At 34.0% G+C, this 20,707-nt stretch overlaps 3 protein-coding genes across 4 annotated transcripts in view; 1 reads left to right on the forward strand and 2 right to left on the reverse strand.

Moving 5' to 3' along the window:
- LOC113505297 (putative transcription factor SOX-14) overlaps positions 1-20,707 on the reverse strand; it is a 112,897-nt gene that overhangs the window by 23,954 nt on the left and 68,236 nt on the right. The gene's annotated exons all lie outside the window — the stretch shown is intronic.
- Positions 1,697-5,932, forward strand: LOC113505296 (piggyBac transposable element-derived protein 4-like). Of its 2 annotated transcripts, XM_026887918.1 has the most exons (5): positions 1,697-2,241; positions 3,073-3,546; positions 3,635-3,700; positions 3,791-3,877; positions 4,018-5,932. In XM_026887918.1, the coding sequence occupies exons 3-5, from the start codon at positions 3,638-3,640 to the stop codon at positions 5,182-5,184; spliced, it is 1,317 nt and encodes a 438-aa protein (XP_026743719.1). In that variant the 5' UTR covers positions 1,697-2,241; positions 3,073-3,546; positions 3,635-3,637; the 3' UTR covers positions 5,185-5,932. The 2 variants fall into 2 exon arrangements, with proteins under 2 accessions (XP_026743719.1, XP_026743720.1); XM_026887919.1 differs by lacking the exon at positions 3,073-3,546.
- Positions 12,801-15,049, reverse strand: LOC113505298 (the record flags this gene model as incomplete). The annotated part of the gene is given in 2 exon segments (XM_026887921.1): positions 12,801-14,306; positions 14,910-15,049. Coding segments are annotated over 2 exon segments (255 nt in total), but the record flags the coding sequence as incomplete, so codon positions are not given.

The raw sequence follows: 20,707 nt of genomic DNA on the forward strand, positions 1-20,707 counted from the left end.
TCAGACATGTTGCACGCATTGAGGGTATGAAAAATATTTGATTCATTAAGAATTGCAATTTATGATTACGTGATGAAGATTAAATTATGAAGATCATTTCTTGCCCTTTTTAGCGCTTCACATGCTTTTAATATTCACATTTATTGCGTTAATGTAGATTTGACACGATGATACGAAGCAGTCGTAATTATTATGTCTAAATATATCCTGAGGATATAAAAACATTTTTGTGAGTAACTCAATGAACTTTTATTGAACAGTATAACAGGTTGGCGGAAAGTATTTCTCTTCAAGCGAAATTAATTTCTGGCGACTACCTATTGAAATTGAATCAAGTTACGAAATTTCGAATAATTAATAAAACTGGAGCAAAATTCAAAATGTGACTTCCTGCAGCTTCAGCGTGTACCCAGAGGATTTGGAGTTTTATTAAAATGTTCAAAATTTTGCGAGACTCCTGATGTATTTTAAGATATAGTCAAAGAGAACTCACAACATCTTAAAAAGTTATAATCATACTTAAGTCAAGACTAATTGAACTCTTAATTAAGTTAAATGTAACTCAGTGAAATGTCCCAATTTCAACGGCTGACGCTAAGTTATCGAGGGTTTCAATGAAAATTTATTAGTCCAACTATTTGTCAAAATTGTCCCCGAAGGGTCGAGGTCCGCTGGAATTCTGGCAAATATCAAGTTGAATAGCCAATTTGTTTTGAGGACCTGAGGACTTTGTTCCAATGAAATATGTTAGGATTTTAGATTAGTATAAGTTTTGAATTGTAATTCATTTTCAAGGAGTATAGGAAATGGCCTTCGTATTATGCTGACCGGAAGCTACGTATGTTATTACTATAACCTAATGATATACATAAATTCCGGTTATTTTGTTGTTGAATATGAATACAGACCAGGGTTATTGTGCTAAAATTGGCAGAGGTCAATTATTATACTGAGAAACACAACATCGACCACTAGTACTCGAAAAGACATTTGCACAACATTTGCAAAGCAAGAAAGTATCGAAGGAAAAAAATAATATAGGTGTTTTTGAATAAAATAAAGGTCGTTAGCCCCAAAAATCACAGAGCTAAGATATAACATGTGGAAGTACACAAAGTTATCCGTGTTAAAACAACGCGAGCGTCGCTTGGATATTGTGAAATATGAACGGGGATCACCGTGTCATTCCCTCGCCTGCTCAACGAATTTATCACGTTTCTGTCCGTCCATACGTATGGAGCCGTGCTCTAGATATTGAACGTTTCACGAAACGAATTGGACGATCCTAAAATATTTGTTACGTTTTCTGACTGCGCTTTGGGTTTTTTGAGTAAAGAATTTTTGGCAGAGTTCAGCTTCTAGTTTATTTGAAATGATAGGAATGTTTATATAAACTCAGTTACTATGAAATGGGGATTGAACATTTTTGATTTAACATATGGATATGGCCGGATATTTTGATGTGAACAGGTTATCGATGGTTTTGTATTCGTATTTAACAGTACAATAGGTTCACTTTACGGCCACGAGAAAAACAGTTTTCTGTGTCCGCGTATTCATATTTCATCGGAACTGTCACTCGTGGCAGGTTTGAATAAATAAAAAACTCGCAATATCCATTTTAAACATAAAACGCATTTAACATTTTTATACAAAAACATATGAAGTGTGCAAAAAAACAACAATGGATGGTCTGAGTCCTTACTTTTAATTTATTCTCTTTCCGTTCGTTCACTGGACATCATTTCACCGCGCTAAAGCAACACGCTTATGTTTTTACTTCCCTGTCAGGATAATTCTGCTTTCAACAATTTATTCACAATCTTTGCAAGACTTAATTTGCTAGGCTTTCTTCAAGAGACACTTTTTTGCTGAAAGTTGCAAAATTTCAGATCTTAAGATAAGACTAGACTAGTGACATGTCGTTAACACCGAATTAACCTTTCGTGTGTTTTAGACGTGGATCCACGTTCGAAAAATCTTTACCCTCGTGTGCCTAAGCGTGGATCCACGTCCAAAACTAACAAACTTTTTAAATGCGATTTTGTTCTCTATTCTTTGGACTTTTGGGTAAATTTTTTTTTGCAACGAAAACGTACTGAATGAATCTGTCACGGGCGGCCATTAGACTGAATGGATTTCGTCATGGGAATGGGATCGACAAGTAAAAACAAGTGCATTCTGGTGACACGTGCGACCGGTGAAATTCCTTTTGTGTGATTCTCACGAAAATAAACAACTGTAAGTATTCTTGTCTATTTTGCTTTTGTTTATATTATGTAGAACATAAAACAATTGAAAATAAATGTATTATTAACTTGATTTGTGATATTTCTACGATCAAATCTCTCGCGATGTTTTTTCTGTCAATGTTTTGATTTTCTTATCGATTTATATTTGCATCTATCTTAAAAAAATGTCGTTATTATATATCATTATAAAGGAAATTTCATTAACTTTCGAATTGCATAAAGGTTTTAGTACATTTTTTATCAGAATATGAAAAATAATTGACATTTTCTAAGGTCATGCAAAATGCACGCACACATTCTCATAATAGGGCTTGCATTTACGTGACGCAGATGACGCAATCGAATGGCGTCATGTTACGTCAGTCTTGATGTTTTTGTACAGTATGTTGTTTTGTTTGAATCCATTGATATATTGAACTATATATTATAATTGCAGTGTAAACTGTATATAGCGACAATGAAATAAATTGCGCATTTTATGGCGTTATTGACACTTGTTATTAAATAAATGGAATGAGATGGAATGGAATGAAACGAGATGAAAAAAAACAATATTATTTTACTATTTCAATATTTTTTACTAATAAACGATACTATACATGCTCATGATATAAAAAAAAAAAAATAACTGGTGTTGTTAATCGATTTCGCTCACGTAAAACTACTAGCGTTTCATATGGTTTCGTCCAAGTTTTCGTAACTATTTTTCTGCACACGGTTTTTCTCGCGTATCTATCTTAACTTTATAATATTATAAAAGCGAAAGCAATAAATATCAGAAAGTATCAATAAGTCATTAGTGGTTTTCTCTTCTTTTTAGGAATTCATCATGGTTGTGGTCCTGGATCTTGACCGGTTTTTGCATAAACGCGACTATATTTCTTGCTATAAAGGAGAGTGTATGTGGCCATGGGAGGAAACCCATTTCTTGCGGGAAAATATTTGTCATATTTGCCACACGGAAGTTAATAACTCCATAAGGCACTTCCGTGTCATCATGAGTAGAAATACAATTCGTCGGCTTCTACTATCAAATTTTTTCTGGTGCAAATGTGGTTATAGTGTATATGATCACTATCCCCCAGACGAATGTTGCTCATAAATTCTTAATTTTAATTTGATTCTTTTTTTAAATTCATTGATCAGATCATTCCAAGAAGAATATGTTTTTATTTTCAAAAATAAAATTGATTTCTTAATCAAATTAACTCATTTTCTCTACGTGGACACAAGAAGGTACTAGGCAAGATCTACGTCGTCCAATAAACTATTAAATGGCATAATTGACTAACTGGTACAGATTTTTTTTTTTATTTCTTTCATTCTGTCATCATTGAAATAAATAAATAAATAAAAAACTAATCTATCCTAAATAACCGTAGGTAATGGAGCCAGACCGAATTATTGACGACGTCGGGCTTCCCGAAGCCAGCACTTCAAAAAGTGTGGTATGCTGCTAATAAATATTTGTATCAAATATTTTTGTTAATCAGGGAATTCTAACAAGTAAATATTTTTTTCAATTTTCATCTTTGTAGGGTACCGGAAGACATTTTCCCGATGACGACGATTATGATTGGCAGCCTAATCAAAGGCCTCATGACCTTGATATGTCTTATTCCGAGGTAGATATTTAACAATTTTTTTTTACTTTTTATTTTTAGAGTTTTGCACGCATTCTCCCTCTGATTAATTATAAATGAATATGATTATATTTGTCACATTATCAAAAAGAATTATCATAAATGGCAATTTACTCTTGTAGATACTCAGTGGGCCATTAGGCGAGGAGCTAAGAGTGGATTCGGGCAGTGAGGAAGAGGAGGAACCTATGTCGCTGGAGGAGCTTCGAGCTATCCTGGAAGAGACAGCCGAAGATGTTGAGGAAGATCCCGAAGAACACGAGAGGCTGTCTGAATCTTTCAATTGGTCAAGCGATTATAGTACATTTAGAGGTCAACCGGAAGTTTATTCCCAGGCAGGCGAGCGAGGTCCCAATATTAAGGAAACAGATCCTCTGAAGCTATTCACTCATGTTTGGGATCACGATATAATGAACAGTATTGTGGCACAGACCAACGAGTATGCCTGGCAAACGATAGCGCAAGCATCCGAGTTACCGGACGGTATCTCGGCGCATTCTCGATTAAATGATTGGGTAGAAACCACTACTGATGAGCTGTACAAGCTCTTTGCGGTGATGATTTTTATGTCGCTGATGGTCGCAGGACGTGTGAGTGAATACTGGAGCACGGGTACCCTGGCCATGCCAGGTTTTCGTAAACTTATGAGTATAAAACGGTACTGGCTACTCATGCGTTTCCTGCACTTTGTCGATAACAATACTATCAGTGTTCATGGTTCCGATCGTAAAGTTGCTAAGATACAACCCATCATTGACCATTGTAATAAAAAGTTTAATAGCATGTACACGCCTCGCAGAGAAATAAGCATTGACGAATCGTTGCTGCTTTTTAAAGGACGCTTGAGTTGGATTCAGTGTATCCGTACAAAAGCAGCACGGTTTGGTATCAAATTTTATGAACTTTGCGAGGCGGTTACAGGCTATTTGCTCAAATTTGAGGTTTACACGGGAAAAAAATATCCACAGACAGGGGACTCTGCGGAGGACTCCTTGTATGGCTTTACGAGCGCAAGTGCGAAAGTGGTGCTAAGGCTCATGCAAAGATTCCTCAACAAAGGTCACTGTCTTGTAATGGATAACTTTTATAATTCAGTTACTTTGACACGATTTTTAAAGTTGAATAAGACCGATGTCATCGGAACTCTGAACAGGCGAAGAATGGGGACACCGAGGGACATACAAATTCTCAACGAAAGGAAACTTCAAAAAGCAGCAGTGGTAAGTAGACACTGTGGTGACGTATTATTTGTAGAAATTTATTTATTTGAAACAACTATTCTAAAATGACACTGTGTTACCACTTTACATTTCATTTAAAGAAAATGAGAGAATAGGAGACTTTTTCTTACTGTGACAAGCATAAGTGGGTCCAAAAACTAACTAACATCGGTACTATGATAAACTTCTTCTTCTTCTCTACTTTCTGTAAAAAGATATAGATAAATTTAAGTAACAAAGTCTATCGTCTATAGTCTTCTACCTCGATGACAATAGACAATATCGAATGTTTGGGTATTGGCAAATATTGATACCGCCAATTAAACCTTATTGCAAAATCATTATCCAACTAATGAATCGTATAACTAATTAAAACAAATCAAGAATTGAAAAGTAGGTATAGATAATATTAAAATAACTTATATTATAAATTAGGTATAAACTTTTAATTATGTACCCTGAAAAGTTTATTTAGCCAGTCTATGCATAGACATATTCACAACATTTATTTGACTCTATTATTGACCTTTTATTCTTTTTTGTAAGTTAACGTACATTATATTAGCATATTACCTGCGCCGTACCTGCAAAGTCGTTTTTTGAACGGTTGTACACAAACAGGTTTATTTGCAAAGGCAATAGTAGTAGATGAATGACCCAAGACGTCATTGTAAAGATAAAACTACACTCAATCTTGACTCATACATCATAAGAGTAAATTATGAGAATGGACTAAGTTATGCCCCGGTGTCATATAAAAACAAAACGTCAGACAAAAACTTGGTTCGATCACCGAGTCATGCAATTTAATACACGGTAATGAGAATTCTGAAGTCAGTCGCTTAATCACTATTTAAGCGCGCAGCAAGCTACCAAGTACCGCCAACATCCTATCGTGAGTCACCGAGGAAGTCGCCGTATCTAGATCAGTTACCCTTTCTGGAAACCAAACCGACACAAAACGATAAAAAATCATAGTCATTACTCCATCCTGGGTCAACTACGCAGTTAAAGTACGCAGTTAACACAGATTAGGCAAGTCATTTATCTTTGCAGTTACCGCGTCAGATTTCTGATAACTAACAAAAATTGGACCATGGGTGATGTATGATGAGTAATGATATCATTCATGCGTATAAAGATTTATCCATTATTGAAACCATTTTACAATGGGCTTCTGTATGTTGTATTTATGTCAAAGGTCAGACGAGACACCACAAACAAAACAGAGTCAGATTGTCAATGATTATTTTTATGAAGTTTGTAATTAAGCTTGTTTTGTTTTTTTTTGTATGTACACAATCGTGTTGTGTAACATTATATTTTCATGCTACTAAGTTACCTACATTGTTATGTCACTGCGATATAAAGATAAAGCCTTTCACCTTAACCTCACCTTTATCATAAGTCGATAATTATGTCTATTAAGCCCTGGTTCTATCAACGACATGAAGCAAAATGCTGGATCATACGAGTAAACTACTAATTAAGCGCAAGGTGGCGTTTAAAAATACATTTTCTTTTCATGATAAAACTTTTATCTTGTTAGTTAAACTGAGCCGCCCTGTTTTCTTTAACTTTAGTTAATTTATTTCCTGACATATTTTATGTGTTTGTAACAAATGCTACACGGATACGACTTAAATACGATAAAGTACAAATATACTACTAATCCTAATCTTATGTTTAATTAGGATATTGTTCGACTAATTAACAAGAGTTTGCATATTCAATAAATAAACAACACTTAAACAAGCCGGAATGAAACATTATATAAGTTAATTGTAACAAATTAACGAGACTTTGTTTACAACTGTTGTGGTGAATGAAAGGGTCTTGCATCTTATTGTTTATCTACAATGTATGCAGCTGATAGTGCGCTTTACAAATGCGCAATATGGATGAGATCACAGGAAAAGTTTAGGAAAATAAATAACACTGATTAGATTGAGGGGTCAAATATAATGTCAAACGATAATCAAGAACAACTGTTGAAAACAATAATGGAATAAAACAAGAAACAATTAAGCTACGTTTATGTACTCATTAATTATCGCCGGTTAAGTTATCGCGAATGAGGCGGTGCACCGGGCGCAAGTATTTTGATTAAGATTTGTGGAAGGTAAAAACGATTAGAGACCCACTTGAAATGAAAACCGCATCTACTCAACCCTCTCCGTCGAAGGCTAAACAATTTAAACTGTAGTGAAAACTGGGGTGACTCTGATTACTTGAAAAAATAACCAACTTTTAATTATTATTGAAATTTGCATAAACCATGGATAACAAGAAGTAGGTATTTCATAAATTGAATAATTAATAATCGGACGCAACCCGAGTCATAATATGTCACCAATACCGGTTGTGTTAAAACCGGCTATTCCGGTAAATAAGCGTGAGTTAACAATTATTAAATAAATAATGTATGAATCCGCCTCACGAAAATTATTATACATAATAAATATAATAATTAATAATGCATATATCCGGTATTATATGAAGATTCTACTAACGTGTCTTTAATCAACTTGAGATATACAACAATATGTGATCACGTAATCTGTAACAAATTCACTGTAATTGATTTGGACGACTCAACATTAAAAAAATTCAGAACTGTTTAGGGAAGTAAATACAATCTTAAATCTAGGTGATAACAACGTTGATAAACGGTCACAAGCATCATTTGTGACGAACGTAAGACCCACTTTCTGTAGATCTCCGCGCTTTGATAAGGCCAAAAGGTCGAATTATAAAGAGTTACTTAGTCAGAAAATTAGTAAACTCTGCTTCTCCTATCGTTTGAAATTCATTGTTCTGTATCTGAAAATGACAACTATTCGTATCGAAACTCGCAAGAAGTTACGCTTTCTAAAAACTCAAGAATTATAGTACCCCATTGACGTTTAGTTTTCACCTGACAATGTTCTAAAGAAGTGATTCTATCTACTTTTAGCATGGAACGAAGTACAACCAGCCAGTCTACCGTTCCTGCCGTCCCGCCTCGGTGACGCCAATGAGTTCGGGGACACTTCTGACATCAGGATCCCGATTGAGATCATGAGAGGGCGAGTCCGGGAAGGCGTTCCTCCACCGCTGTGCGCCGGGAGATGTGTTGCACCGCCAACAGGCCCAGTGTGTGCCTTTGACGCTACGGGTACAGCTAGAACTTTTGCTACGCTGTGTGAGCTAGAAGCTGTGTCGTGTCGCGAAAGCACGTGTAAGTTAACTCTATATGTTTCATGTTTATCTCAATACTCAAACCCGAGCGTGCTAAACTTATATGTCCGACATTTCTATGCCATGTTTCACCCATGAGTCAAGGTTTTGTACAATAGCTTTTCCTTAATAACAGTCAAGCCCTTTAAGAAACAATGACATCAGAAATTTACACGCCTTAATATTATTCAACTGTAAATAATGCTTACAATTTTCCTGTTCCAGATTACGCAATCACCAGTCTTGGAGAATGCTGATATAGATGCAACATGCAGAGTGCTTAGTTCTTAAATTAGTTTAACTGTTCCTGGCAATGTGTAGACAACATTAAAGGTTTATTTAGACGAGGCAAAAATATAGCGAAAAGTTGCGAATGCACAAAATGCACTCTTTAGGAATAAGTAGATAAAATCCTCACCTACCTATACCAGTAAAATTAAATACTGTAAACTATTAATAATTATGATTGTAATATTGCATAGGTTACAAGAAAGAAATAGAAGAAAAAGAGCAAATACTCCTTTATGATTTCCTACTTTTTGGTGTAACATATTCTGCCTACACATTGTCGATTAAACAGGCATAATGAACCGCTTAACTACAGACACATTAAGCTTTACCATACGTATTACCTATGATAAATAGTAGGAGACGTGTATATGCCTGAACACTCGAAATTGTTTATTGTAGATATCATTATCTTCTAAATTATTCATCAGAATGTACTTACCCATGTCGCCAATGACTTTCGTTTTATGTTTTGCTTATCAATCATCAAAGTCTATATTGAATGTCGTAATTCATGTCACATATTACTTAATCGTCACTTTCCACCATTTTAAATTATACCACATGCAAAATTAATTAAAATTATTTCACAACTATTACGGTATACACACAAAATATTTGAAAATCAGAAATATAACATTCAAATGCCGCTCAAAGCTGTTCGATTTTCGAACAAGAGCCCTTCACATTTTATTTTATTTTTTAAGGTGCCTGTTCTATTGTTTACGAAATTTAAATTTCAAAATACCTGCGGCCAGGAACTTATTGTAAAAAGCGATATATATTTTGATTTTAATCGATTATCAAATATAGCCCTTGTGAGAGGCAATAAAAGAGAATATATATTTTAATTTACGGATTATGGTTTTTACATCATAACATTCGAAAATTATGAAAATATTTGGCTTTAATGACAATATTACGTGAAGGGCTGCAACTAAGGGGTTTTCTAAACTCCAAATCCATGTTCATAAATAAATGTTTGAATACATTATTTTACTCGTTACTTTATTATAAGCACAAAGACTTTGGTCCAAAAGTTCCTAAAATTCAAAATTTCTAATATTTCTTTAAGAAATTTATTAGTATGTAAGTAGCTATAAAATTAACGCCAAAGTCATGTTCAAATAAATATTTTAGTAACTCTTGTATCTTGTAAGTTTATTCAGTAAGTCATTATTTTTTATTTATTGTACAAAGTACGAATTATAATGTCATGCTATGACCTTAATAATGGTATTAGCAGCGTCATCATAATAGACGAAATTTAGATTCAATAAAGATTTAACAAGAATAATTAGTCTGTTTATTTTTTTTTTACTAACTGAACTATACCTTCCCGTTTCCTTCATCCAATGGCACTCAAATCTAATTAATTCATTAGTTCCTGAGTTCCAAGTCTCAAAATGTAAGAGAAATACTTAAGTAAGTAGTAAAAGGATTATATTCACTTAGTGTGGGTTTCAGCAAAGTTAAGTCGCGTATCTACATTGCCAGTAGTGTCATAAAAGGCGCTTAACAACTCGGCATACAACTTAAGTATTATATTTGAGACTGAATATAGCACAATCTAATTAATGAACTCTGTCCATTTTTATACGACCTTCATATTTTCTTTATGTTTTGGCTTGTAAACCATTTTACTTTCGACAAACTTTTTTTATTTGATGAAATCTGCGACAGTAGGTAACATTCATGTTCTCGATACAAAAGTATCATTAGCAATAGTTTACCTAGATTTTTTCATCTAATATTTTCTCTTGCAACGCAGGACAGACTCTGCACTCTCTCTCCATCTCTTTCTGTGCTATGGTACTCTTAGTTTAATTGCAGGAGTAAAGCTTGCAAGCATTTAAATGATGCTTAATAAAACTACCAAATGTCATGATAATAATTTTCCCGTTTATATTTAAACTTGCCTTCAAAAGTTAATCATTTCTCACCTTAAAGTAATTTACTAACGCGCTACTATTGCCTCCAACGTACCCCTGTTCCGAGTTGTTATTCTACGGGCGACAAGCAGTCTATACGTCTGCAACTAGGCCACCAATGTCACGACTGTCGCCCTATTGACACCGAATCTAGGTAATGTCGTGTGTGCAGTAAACAAATGATAATCGAATGATAAACATCGTTATCCATTTTATGTGACATGTTTATGGCACGTTTTGAAATGTCATGTGACATGCAATAAATACTAGGTTTTGCTTTATTGCTGTATTCTATTTAACCTCAAAGATCGCGTTTATTATGTTCTATGGAATTGATCTTATTACTGTGTTGTAGCTATACAAACGTAGTAGTTTAGAAGGTTGAGAGGTTTAGTAGAAATCTTCTCAATTAGCCTCTTTCGTGTGCAGCTTTGAGTACTTTATCGGACGAAGTTGACGAAACAATGGTAACAGGTCTTACAACTTGTTTATTCTCTTTTATATTAACACTATAGTAACGAGCATCCAGAACGTACTTCATCGCCTCAATGATGTCTAAATATGTAATATTTAATATTTATAAAAAAAGTTAACAAATCTTTTTAATGTCTTCAAGCCGCACAGGATTTAAACGATAGCCTCCAGTCTACACTCATTGGTTTACTTCGCAAACACTAAACCAGGACACATTCTAATTTCTCAAAGTGAAAAGCTCTTGTCAAGTTTGGTCTTTACAAATTCTTAGTCTTAAAGGAGCGCCAACGTTTTGCTGTAAAGCGCTTTCTCAAAGGCTAGGGTGGAAAGGAGCTCGTGAAAAATAAATGAAGACTCCGCTTGTAGTGTTAGGTTGGTGTTACTTTAAGTTCTAAACATCTGTTCTCCTTTATAAGATAAGTTTACTTGTAACAATGCTAAGGGTTTTTAAGGGCTTACTTTTTGAGATCATTATCATTTTAATAAGTATTTTGTAGAACCTTATAATTCTTTTAACAGGGATAAGAATCTTGCAGACCTGTGACAGTGGATTAAAAAGAAAGTGAAAAATAAACGATGTCTTTATTTTTTAAACATTCATATTGTTTGCAAAAAAGTCATTCTCATTAGAATATTTACTTTATTATCAATTTATCAAACCAACATAATGAAAACGAATGTTTATGACCGCTTAAGTTTTTTTTAATAGTATAGATGTAGCTTGCGCTATAATAGTAGTCTATGCCTATAGATTAATATTTCATAATCTATAATGGACCTCTTTTCAGGAAAATAAAAGGTATCAAAGAAAATTATTGTGACTTAATCATTTAATGCACGAATGAAATTAAAAATAAAGATATACGGGTACAATCCGATCTAAAATTCTACATTAATCACAGCTTCTTTGATGTTAGTCGACAAGCAAGGATCAAATAAGTTTTCTTATATAAAATACAGTTATAAAATCTTTTAACAAATTAAAGGGCTTTTTCTCTTTTGCGTGTTTAAGTTCTTAGCTGTCGCATTAGTGTAAACCCTGTAATGATACTCATGGTTTTAAATAAATAAATCAAAACGAGAATATTATAATCGTTATCTATTGATTCCAGTATTATAGATATTGGTAAAAGTGTACTTAGTACACAAAAACTATAATACCGAGAGCAAAAAAGTTTAAGCGTCAGCTTATGCTTAGCAATCCAAAAGAATTACTGAGCGCTGGTCTTCAGCTTAAATCCTTGACCCCCGTTTACAAGTAAAGTACAGAACAACCACAGACAGAGTTTGTTCTACTTCGCTGTCACTACTATCCCAGTCCGATAGCTGAGCTAATACTTCAAGATCGCTATCACTATCACTTGAAAATATTTCCATTTTAACAGATTTCTCAGTACAATCCGTAAAAAATTGGGGATCGCGATTATAGATCAAAAAAGGCCAAAAATCGATTTGTCAAAACCAGAGATCGGTTATAGAAAACGCATAACTGTCACTTTCGTACAAATACCAATCTAAAATCTCGATCCGCCCTCCCAAAGATAGATTGAAGAAAAAGATCGAGAAAACGATCCATGGATCGGTTATAGAAACACTAAAAGTTGTAAATGGATTCAAATGTCAATCTCGATCCGTAAATTAGGGATTGAGATCGAATATAGAAAGCGGCCGTAAGTCGCATTCATAAGGATCTAAGCTGTTAACAACTCTACTGGAACCTTCTAGCGTGAACTAAAAATATATAAAAGTAAGGGTAAAAATAAAATGCAAATATCGGTTGGTTATTACCATTTATTTCGCCAAAAGACTTTACAAAATTAATCTAAACTAATAATACCTACAACTTTATTATGTCATTATTTTATAAACCAACTATTGGCGTTATAAAACTGTTATCACTTAATATTATTTCATTTAATGTTAGAAAACTTAAAAAAAAGGAGGTGTTTGGCCAACTTACGCGGGCTTAATTTCGTTATTTGGACTTTTGTCAAGTCTTAAGATTTCCGGGCGTCAAACCTGTTACCTGAGCTCAAATTCCACTATATACAATGGCCGATGAATTACTGGTGGTAATTGGATTCAATTTGAAATTAATTGTATCATATAATCCTTGTTCCATTCATCGGCCATTTTAAACCCTGGTGTTGTTGCTCAAAAGTTTATTATTCTACAATTTGCATAAATTTATTGCAAGAGAATAATGTATGAAGTAATTCGATAAAGTTCACTTTACCCGAGTATCTACAGCATTAACAAAACATTATTTTCCATGTTCAACTTTACGTACGTACAAACTTTATCGAACTTCTTTAGTTCTTTAACATTTTGTTTTCATACAATATACGGTTTTTTATACGATCAGTGTACGATTTCAAGAGCAACATATTTTATTATTTTTAAATGGAATAGGTATGTATTTATTACGCATTACGCAACAGCGATTTAAAATATACCTATTGTCTTACAACGAAAAAAAAAACATTATATCTAAATACATTATCTAAAATATAATCGACTACACCTAGTAAGTACTTTTATTGTAATTAATTTGTTAAGAAATAGCAAAAATAGAGAAGAGCCGGAACAAAAACTGTATTGTAACTAAAGCTTATATAAAGCCAAATACTTGATTACGTACTGTAGGAACTTATCTTAACTATTTTGTTCTGTTAAGTTACTTTGCAGAATGGCACCTAAAAGATTACGCACCCTAAAAGTGACCGTCAAAAAAAAAAGTTTGAAAAATGTCAATACACCGCATTAAAACCCATTACTCAAAATTAATACAATTCAAATCGATAGTGCAATAACTAGGTATAAAAATATAAATTGCAATTTACTAAGTACCTACTTAAAACGACATCTAAATTTAGTCATTGAGGCGGACTCAACAGAATAACACGATTCCAAACTTGATGTACAACTTTTAAAGTCTTGGATACCTATAAATAAAAATGTGTATATTTTAAGTCAATGACTATATTGGCGTCCTTTGAATAAAAACTGCCATTTATAACTAGAAATAAGTAAACTGTTTAGGAACTGAGCGACTACTTTAAGGTTGATTTTTATGCGGTGGAATCAAAGCATGCGACGTATGCGACATGCGGAGTCGTGGGCGTCGCGTCGTGCGGGTCGCACGAACGTCCGCCGCGGCCGGGCTAACTCGCGCTCTTCTCGGTCTTACTGCCTCGCGCCTTGCAGCGATGCACGTATGCGCCTATTGCGCCATCGTCTTCATCTTCTTGGCATTCCAAGTTCTCTTCGCAAACGCAACTGTGGATATAAAATTATTTGTTAATAATTGGTAATCATCTAAATCAGGCCAGGCGTTCGGTCTCTTAAATGCCTGACTATACAAACTCGACGTAAACGTAGAGAAAGCGTCATCACCATGAAAAAAAAATCCAGTCTCCAACTTAATGTAAAGGAACTTGACGAAAATTCGATAACGAATTGTTCCCAATTGCCCTATTTACAATGGCCGATGAATGAATGGCAATTGGATTACAACACAATAATTGGAAATTCGTTGCATTGACCGATAGTATTCCACATCGTGACAATAATTGTGTAGGCAAAATGCTTAGGAGAAAAGGAATAGTGTAATTCTTATTAAATTTGCATTAATTTATCGGTAATTGTTAATAACGCAGTACACAGTCGTGGGTATAACGTCATCAATTAAAGATAGGTAGCATTACAGTCATAAACGTGAGACGCTATTTTACGGCTAACACGTAGTTACGCTTAGACTCAATTATTCAGACCTATGATAATATTTCAGATCAACATTCATACAATTACAATTGGATTTCACTTTGGTAAGTTAATGAGTCATCCAATCTTCAATTATGTTGGCTATTGCATTATACTCACTAAGTATTGACGATGGTCATCTCGGGCACTTTGATCACTTTCTGGTACACCGTCCAGGCGCACGGTGTGTGCGAGGCGCAATATTTCTCGCCATCAGTTGCTTTTACAGGCGCCGCATCTGTTTCAGTGGGTACAGCCCTCTGCGAAAATAAACACACGACGTTGCATCAAACCATATTTGAATTTAGGTATATGCATTTCTTACAGTTGTATTTTTTTAAACCACTCAGTTTTTGAAACTATACAAATTGAGATCGAGCCTGCGTTTGGGGAGGCGACTTCAACCATCAATTATCCGTAAATATAGTCAAGTATCAAATAATGTTTGACAGACAAATTAGTAAGGAATAGTAGACATTAGCCTTATACGCCATACGTGCCGTACGTAGGTTGAAGCAAGAAGGAGACGGGGGAGTCCATTGCATTGCACTAGGACTTTTTTGTCTGGGTCAAAGGCTTCATTTTAATTTATTTCCTAAATGTTTAATTTAATTCATACGACCTTTTTGTGGTTACAAAAAAAAATATCTTCTCCATATTCATTACTCGCAAACCGTATGACCGCCCTGACGGGTACGTAGACAACGATGTGTCGGAATTAAAAAGAAATGTTAATAACTAAATGATAAATAACTTGATTGACTGCCCTCTGCGAGATTATACTAGTTTGATTGATGCGTGCCATAAATATAAACGATAGTAAACCAAGAAAAAGTAATTCTCTTACGGACCGTAGTATTTTTTATCTTGCCAAGTAATTGATAACATTGTCTCAAAGGGCAACTAAGTTATCGAATACCTACGTGCGTCAAACGTAAAGTGTTTATGAATTGAAACAAATGCTTAAATGTGCCCATCATAGGGTTTTGATTGCAAACATGTAAGCTATATCTTATTTGCATCATTTTTATATGCTTTAACTTCAAATAAAATTCACTGTATATACAGATAATGTTAGGAGCGTATTGGATAGAAAACGTAAAGCCTTTTCGCCCCAAAGTTTAAACCCAAATCTCTAGTTTTCAATATTTGAAGAACCAAACGTACCTCCGTTACCTCCTTACTATTTAAATAAGTACCTACAGATTAAATTATCTCGGTCACAAATATGACATGTTCGTATACGATATACGCCCCAATTCACAACTGGAAGTACGTACTTGATATCAGAAACTGTCGTGTCATAGTGCGTCACGTCGTACGATATGTACGCGGAGCGCCCTTGAGCGTATCCGACGTCCGTCGGGCGTCCTGTGGCGCTCACCACAAACCATGAATGAAGCGAATGCTTGGTGAATGACTAATACGATGAAGATGTCACGTGGGCCACGCAAACAGGAAACAACATTCGGCTGTACGCGGCATGCGGGTCGTTGACATACTAAACATTGTTTACACTGTTAAGCACTAATGCTCTAGATTCGAATGGCAATCTTGGAATTGCGTAACTGTTTTTATTGTTGAGTATTATTTTTTTATGTTAGTAGAGTATTTGACTTTTATTTTTTTATTTATATAAACCTGTGATTGATTAAAATTACATTATCTCTCTCTTGGGTATAGAGCAAGTGGGTGGACACTAGCGTTCGACGTAAAATTCTAGGGGCACGAAAATGACAATTAACGAAAAAGACACAATAATATTGCACTAAATTAAAAAAAAATGGTGCAAAGTATTTTTTTGTTATCTTTCTATAAAAAATTCGCGAGACGAGAATTTTAAACGGAATGAAAGGCCGAAATAAATCTCAAAGAAAATAATTAGTAAATCTATTTCAAAAGAAATCCGACAATGTCGCCTTGTAGCACTCTGATTTCAATCAAATAATTTCATAGAAGTCTCAACAGTCTGTTTGTATTTATTAATGAGTATTTATGATTGAATGTGTTATCGTTTTCCTTATTGACAATGACACCAAGTATTGCGTCTTACTAAGGAAACCCCTGAATATATTGACCAAATAACCTAATTAACTAAAAACTTAAATCTCTGATAAAATGAATGTACATCAAAGCTTTCCGTAAAAACAAGTTGTCGTTATCGGATTTTTTTCCATCATTTTCAGAGTCCCAATTCCGATATTTAGGTAGGTGCAATTGCCGATGAACGAATGGATTGGACAAGATTGGATAAAAATTACACTACTTATTCATATTTAAATAAAGTAAAAGAAATTCATTGTACAGTGAGTGTTCCGCCCTTTACTGTATTTCGAATTCTTGTGTTAGCAAATTTCTTAGGAGAATAAGAATATTGTCAAAATTTACATCAATTTCCCTTCATTGTACCTAAATAGCGGAATTGCGGAAAATATTTATTAGACTCCAAACAAAAATTACTTTGCGACTGCAAAGTAGTCACTTTCTACTAGGTACTAAAACTATTGAATACCTTTGAATGCCCAGGACAAACAAATCTGTCTTCTCAGTCATCAAAGTATGAAAGAAAATATTTCAGCAAAATTTGTACGGAACCGGTGCGACCTGTAGGTATTCGAACCTTCCTTATTTTCGATTTGTTAAATCAATACTTAAAACTGATTAGTTTAGTTTGCTCGTTATTCTCAGGAACTACAGCACAGTATAGTCCGTAGGTAAACTATTTATTGAGCATATAGCTTAGCTTATACGAAATGTGTATACCCCGCGATGATTAATAGGATATGCTCCTAAATGCGCAGTGATGGGATATGTTACAAAAACGAGAGAAGTGGCATGCACTCTTAAAACTAACAACAACAGCTAGTCTTACTTGTAAGTATTTATTAGAATCTGTGTGGTTTGCAAACCTTTAAATGAAAGCCGATTTCGATAATAATTATCTCTTACCAGGAAAATATATCCGACTTAGTATAAGGAGTAAGTTTATTTGAGGTCAACATCGATAATATTACATCTTAAAGAAAAGAAAAATCTGACATCGGAAACCAAGTGAGCTCCAGGGCTCCAATTCTGCTATGTAAATAGCGTAATGAATGGAAATTGTATTTAATTTGACACTGTTCGTATAATACTCTCGTAACCATTTTGCCAACACAATAATTGTAAATTCATTGTATTGACCGTGAGTGTTCCGCTCCTGTCTGAATTTCCAATTATTGCAATGGAAATTGACCATTCATTCATCGGCCATTATAAATAATAATATAAAAATAAATTGGGCCCAAAATAATTCATAATATTACCTAAAATATTAAATTAATAGCAACGTAAACTATAAAAAATAAATAACTAATATTAATTTATATTATTTAACCATAAAAGATTCTCTAAGATCTTATTATTTGTAACACTTGAGCTAATTAAGCAGTAGAGAAAAGCATTAGACATGTGTAATCTAGATTTACGTCGTAGCGTGGTCTATATCTGATGTCAACAGAGTAATTATAAACGTCTATAATTGCGTAATAACAGAACTACCGCAACTTTTGAAATATAGCCATAGGTTAGCACTGTTTTAGCTTCGTCGGGGATAGTTATATTAATAACTTGATTGGTTTTACCCACTTGTCTAGAGAAATTGTTATTGTTAATCGATATAGCGAAACTACAACTAATAGATACTGACTCGGATTATATGGACGGTTTAGACTTTTCTTTAAATGGGACTAAAAAATCTTCGAGAACACAATAATCTTGACTAAAATTGGTTTCCCAATACAAATTTAGAGTTACTGAAAACAGTTTTGGTTGGGAGGGAAACATTTTTCTTTGTAGTTTGCGTATCCAAAGTGTGATGGTAAATTTTTGTACAAAATTTGTTTTTCTTTATTGTACTGGTACGCTATTAACCGGTTTATATTATTAATAGATATATCTTGAAAAAACATTTATTTCCAAGCAAAGACGTGACATTTAAATTATGACTGTAGAGTTTAAAATACGTTGTTTATTAACGGGTTAAAGCCACCCAAACAACAAAGTTTATTTTTACAAGGGCTTTCAAAGTCACAAGAGTACTGCGTGAGTCACAACTCACAGTGTTTACGAGAAAATATTTTCCATGAAAAAGAGATTGTCTGTGTCGACTTGTGAAGATCACCGCTGTTTTGAATGATCAGGGCCCCAATTCTGCTATTTACAATGACCGATGAATAATTGAAAATTGGCTTAAAATTACTTTTTCGTATTCTCTTATACATTTTTCCTACACAATTTAGTATGGGATGGTACACTCAAGGTCAATATAATTAACTTCAAATGATTGCATTGGCAAAATACTAAAGAGAATAATAATAATTACAAATTTAATCCGATTGCCATTCAAGCATCGGCCATTGTGAATAGCAGAATCGGGGCCCAGGCCGCGCCACGCCGCGGCCGCGCCGCCAGCCATTTGGGATTCGGAAACGTACTCAGTCCGTAAATAGAAGAACCTGGTTTACGACACCAAACACACAAGTTACTTGTTCATGGCGCGTATTTCCTTAGCTGTTAACATTCAGTCAATAACCACGTAAAATGCTTGTCTCGACAGTAAAACTTTGTAAACGTAAGTACTTTGCCCATTTACTTGAGTTAATGCTGAACGATTTCAGCTAAAGACATTTAGTTGCTTATATGACGGTCTTTAAAAAAGTGTAACGGCTTCGTTATATACTCCGTTTCCAATTCGAAGTACGGCTCATTCTTAAAATCTTTTATTTGGAAAAGAATGAAATAAATACGTATACTTTCTGTCGATATTTTTCTCGGTTAAACTTTTTCAGTAATTGGTGGCATAGCATGTATTGCATTTGCTGAATTTGCAGAACCAGTCAGTGCTTTTTAAAACAATTATTAGATATTCACAAACATCGATCGAACAGACCATAACATCAAAATTTAGAGCATCCTTTTTTTTCTTAGTAAAAAGTACGAATAAAGCTTATTAGACCATCAATATCCAATTTTAATTTCCTACAATGCGAACCACTTTAATAGTGGTTCTGGAAATGCAGAAGCTTCAGCAATTTATCTTTGATAAACTTTGACGCAAGAAATTTATTTTCATTTTCAGCATTAGTATTTTGTCTATAATACATTCTGCTTTTTAATTTTTAGACATAACAGTGCATCACGTATTTAATTGTTTCATTTAAACTGTCACTAGTATTCAGTTAATATCTAGTAGTATTATTTAGTTACATAGTCGGAATAGGTACCTATCTACCTCGTCTCGTATTGATCTTCATCTTTATCGTCATATTCAATGAACCGAACAGACGGCAGTACAAACAAGATTTCATTATCAATATGCAGAATACGTAAGACGTAAGTCTTAAATCACAATTACTATGTAGATACTACAACATCCGTTATAAACAATAGGATAATTTTCATTTCATCAAAAAAATCACGTAAATAAATTTTAAACATAGTCTCAATAATCAAGATTATTAATCATTGAATTAAATTACTAAACTACGCCAGTAAATGATACTTGATTATGTAAATACTTTGCTTGTTTGCCTGCTTATGTACTGCAATAATGTAATGACATATTAAGTTTCATTAAAATTAGGATGACGTCAAATCAGAGACGGTAATTAAATGAGTCATAAAAAAAACAAATGCCGTCCTTTTCTCTAACGTCGTAGAATTTCTAGCTATATTACTTGAATTTGTACCGAAATAAACATGCGAATCAGCGCCAAAGAGTAAATGATTCTCAAAATCGACGAAAACAACTCTTTAAGGTAGGTAAACCTTGGAAGGAAAGGTCTGTTAATTATAAAAAAAAGATCCATCGAATATTGCCTTTTCCATACTTTTACGCCAAACACGTTTTTATACAACTCATTAATAAAAGCGGTAAA

Source organism: Trichoplusia ni, chromosome 25, assembly GCF_003590095.1.
Source record: "Trichoplusia ni isolate ovarian cell line Hi5 chromosome 25, tn1, whole genome shotgun sequence".
NCBI lineage: Eukaryota > Metazoa > Arthropoda > Insecta > Lepidoptera > Noctuidae > Trichoplusia > Trichoplusia ni.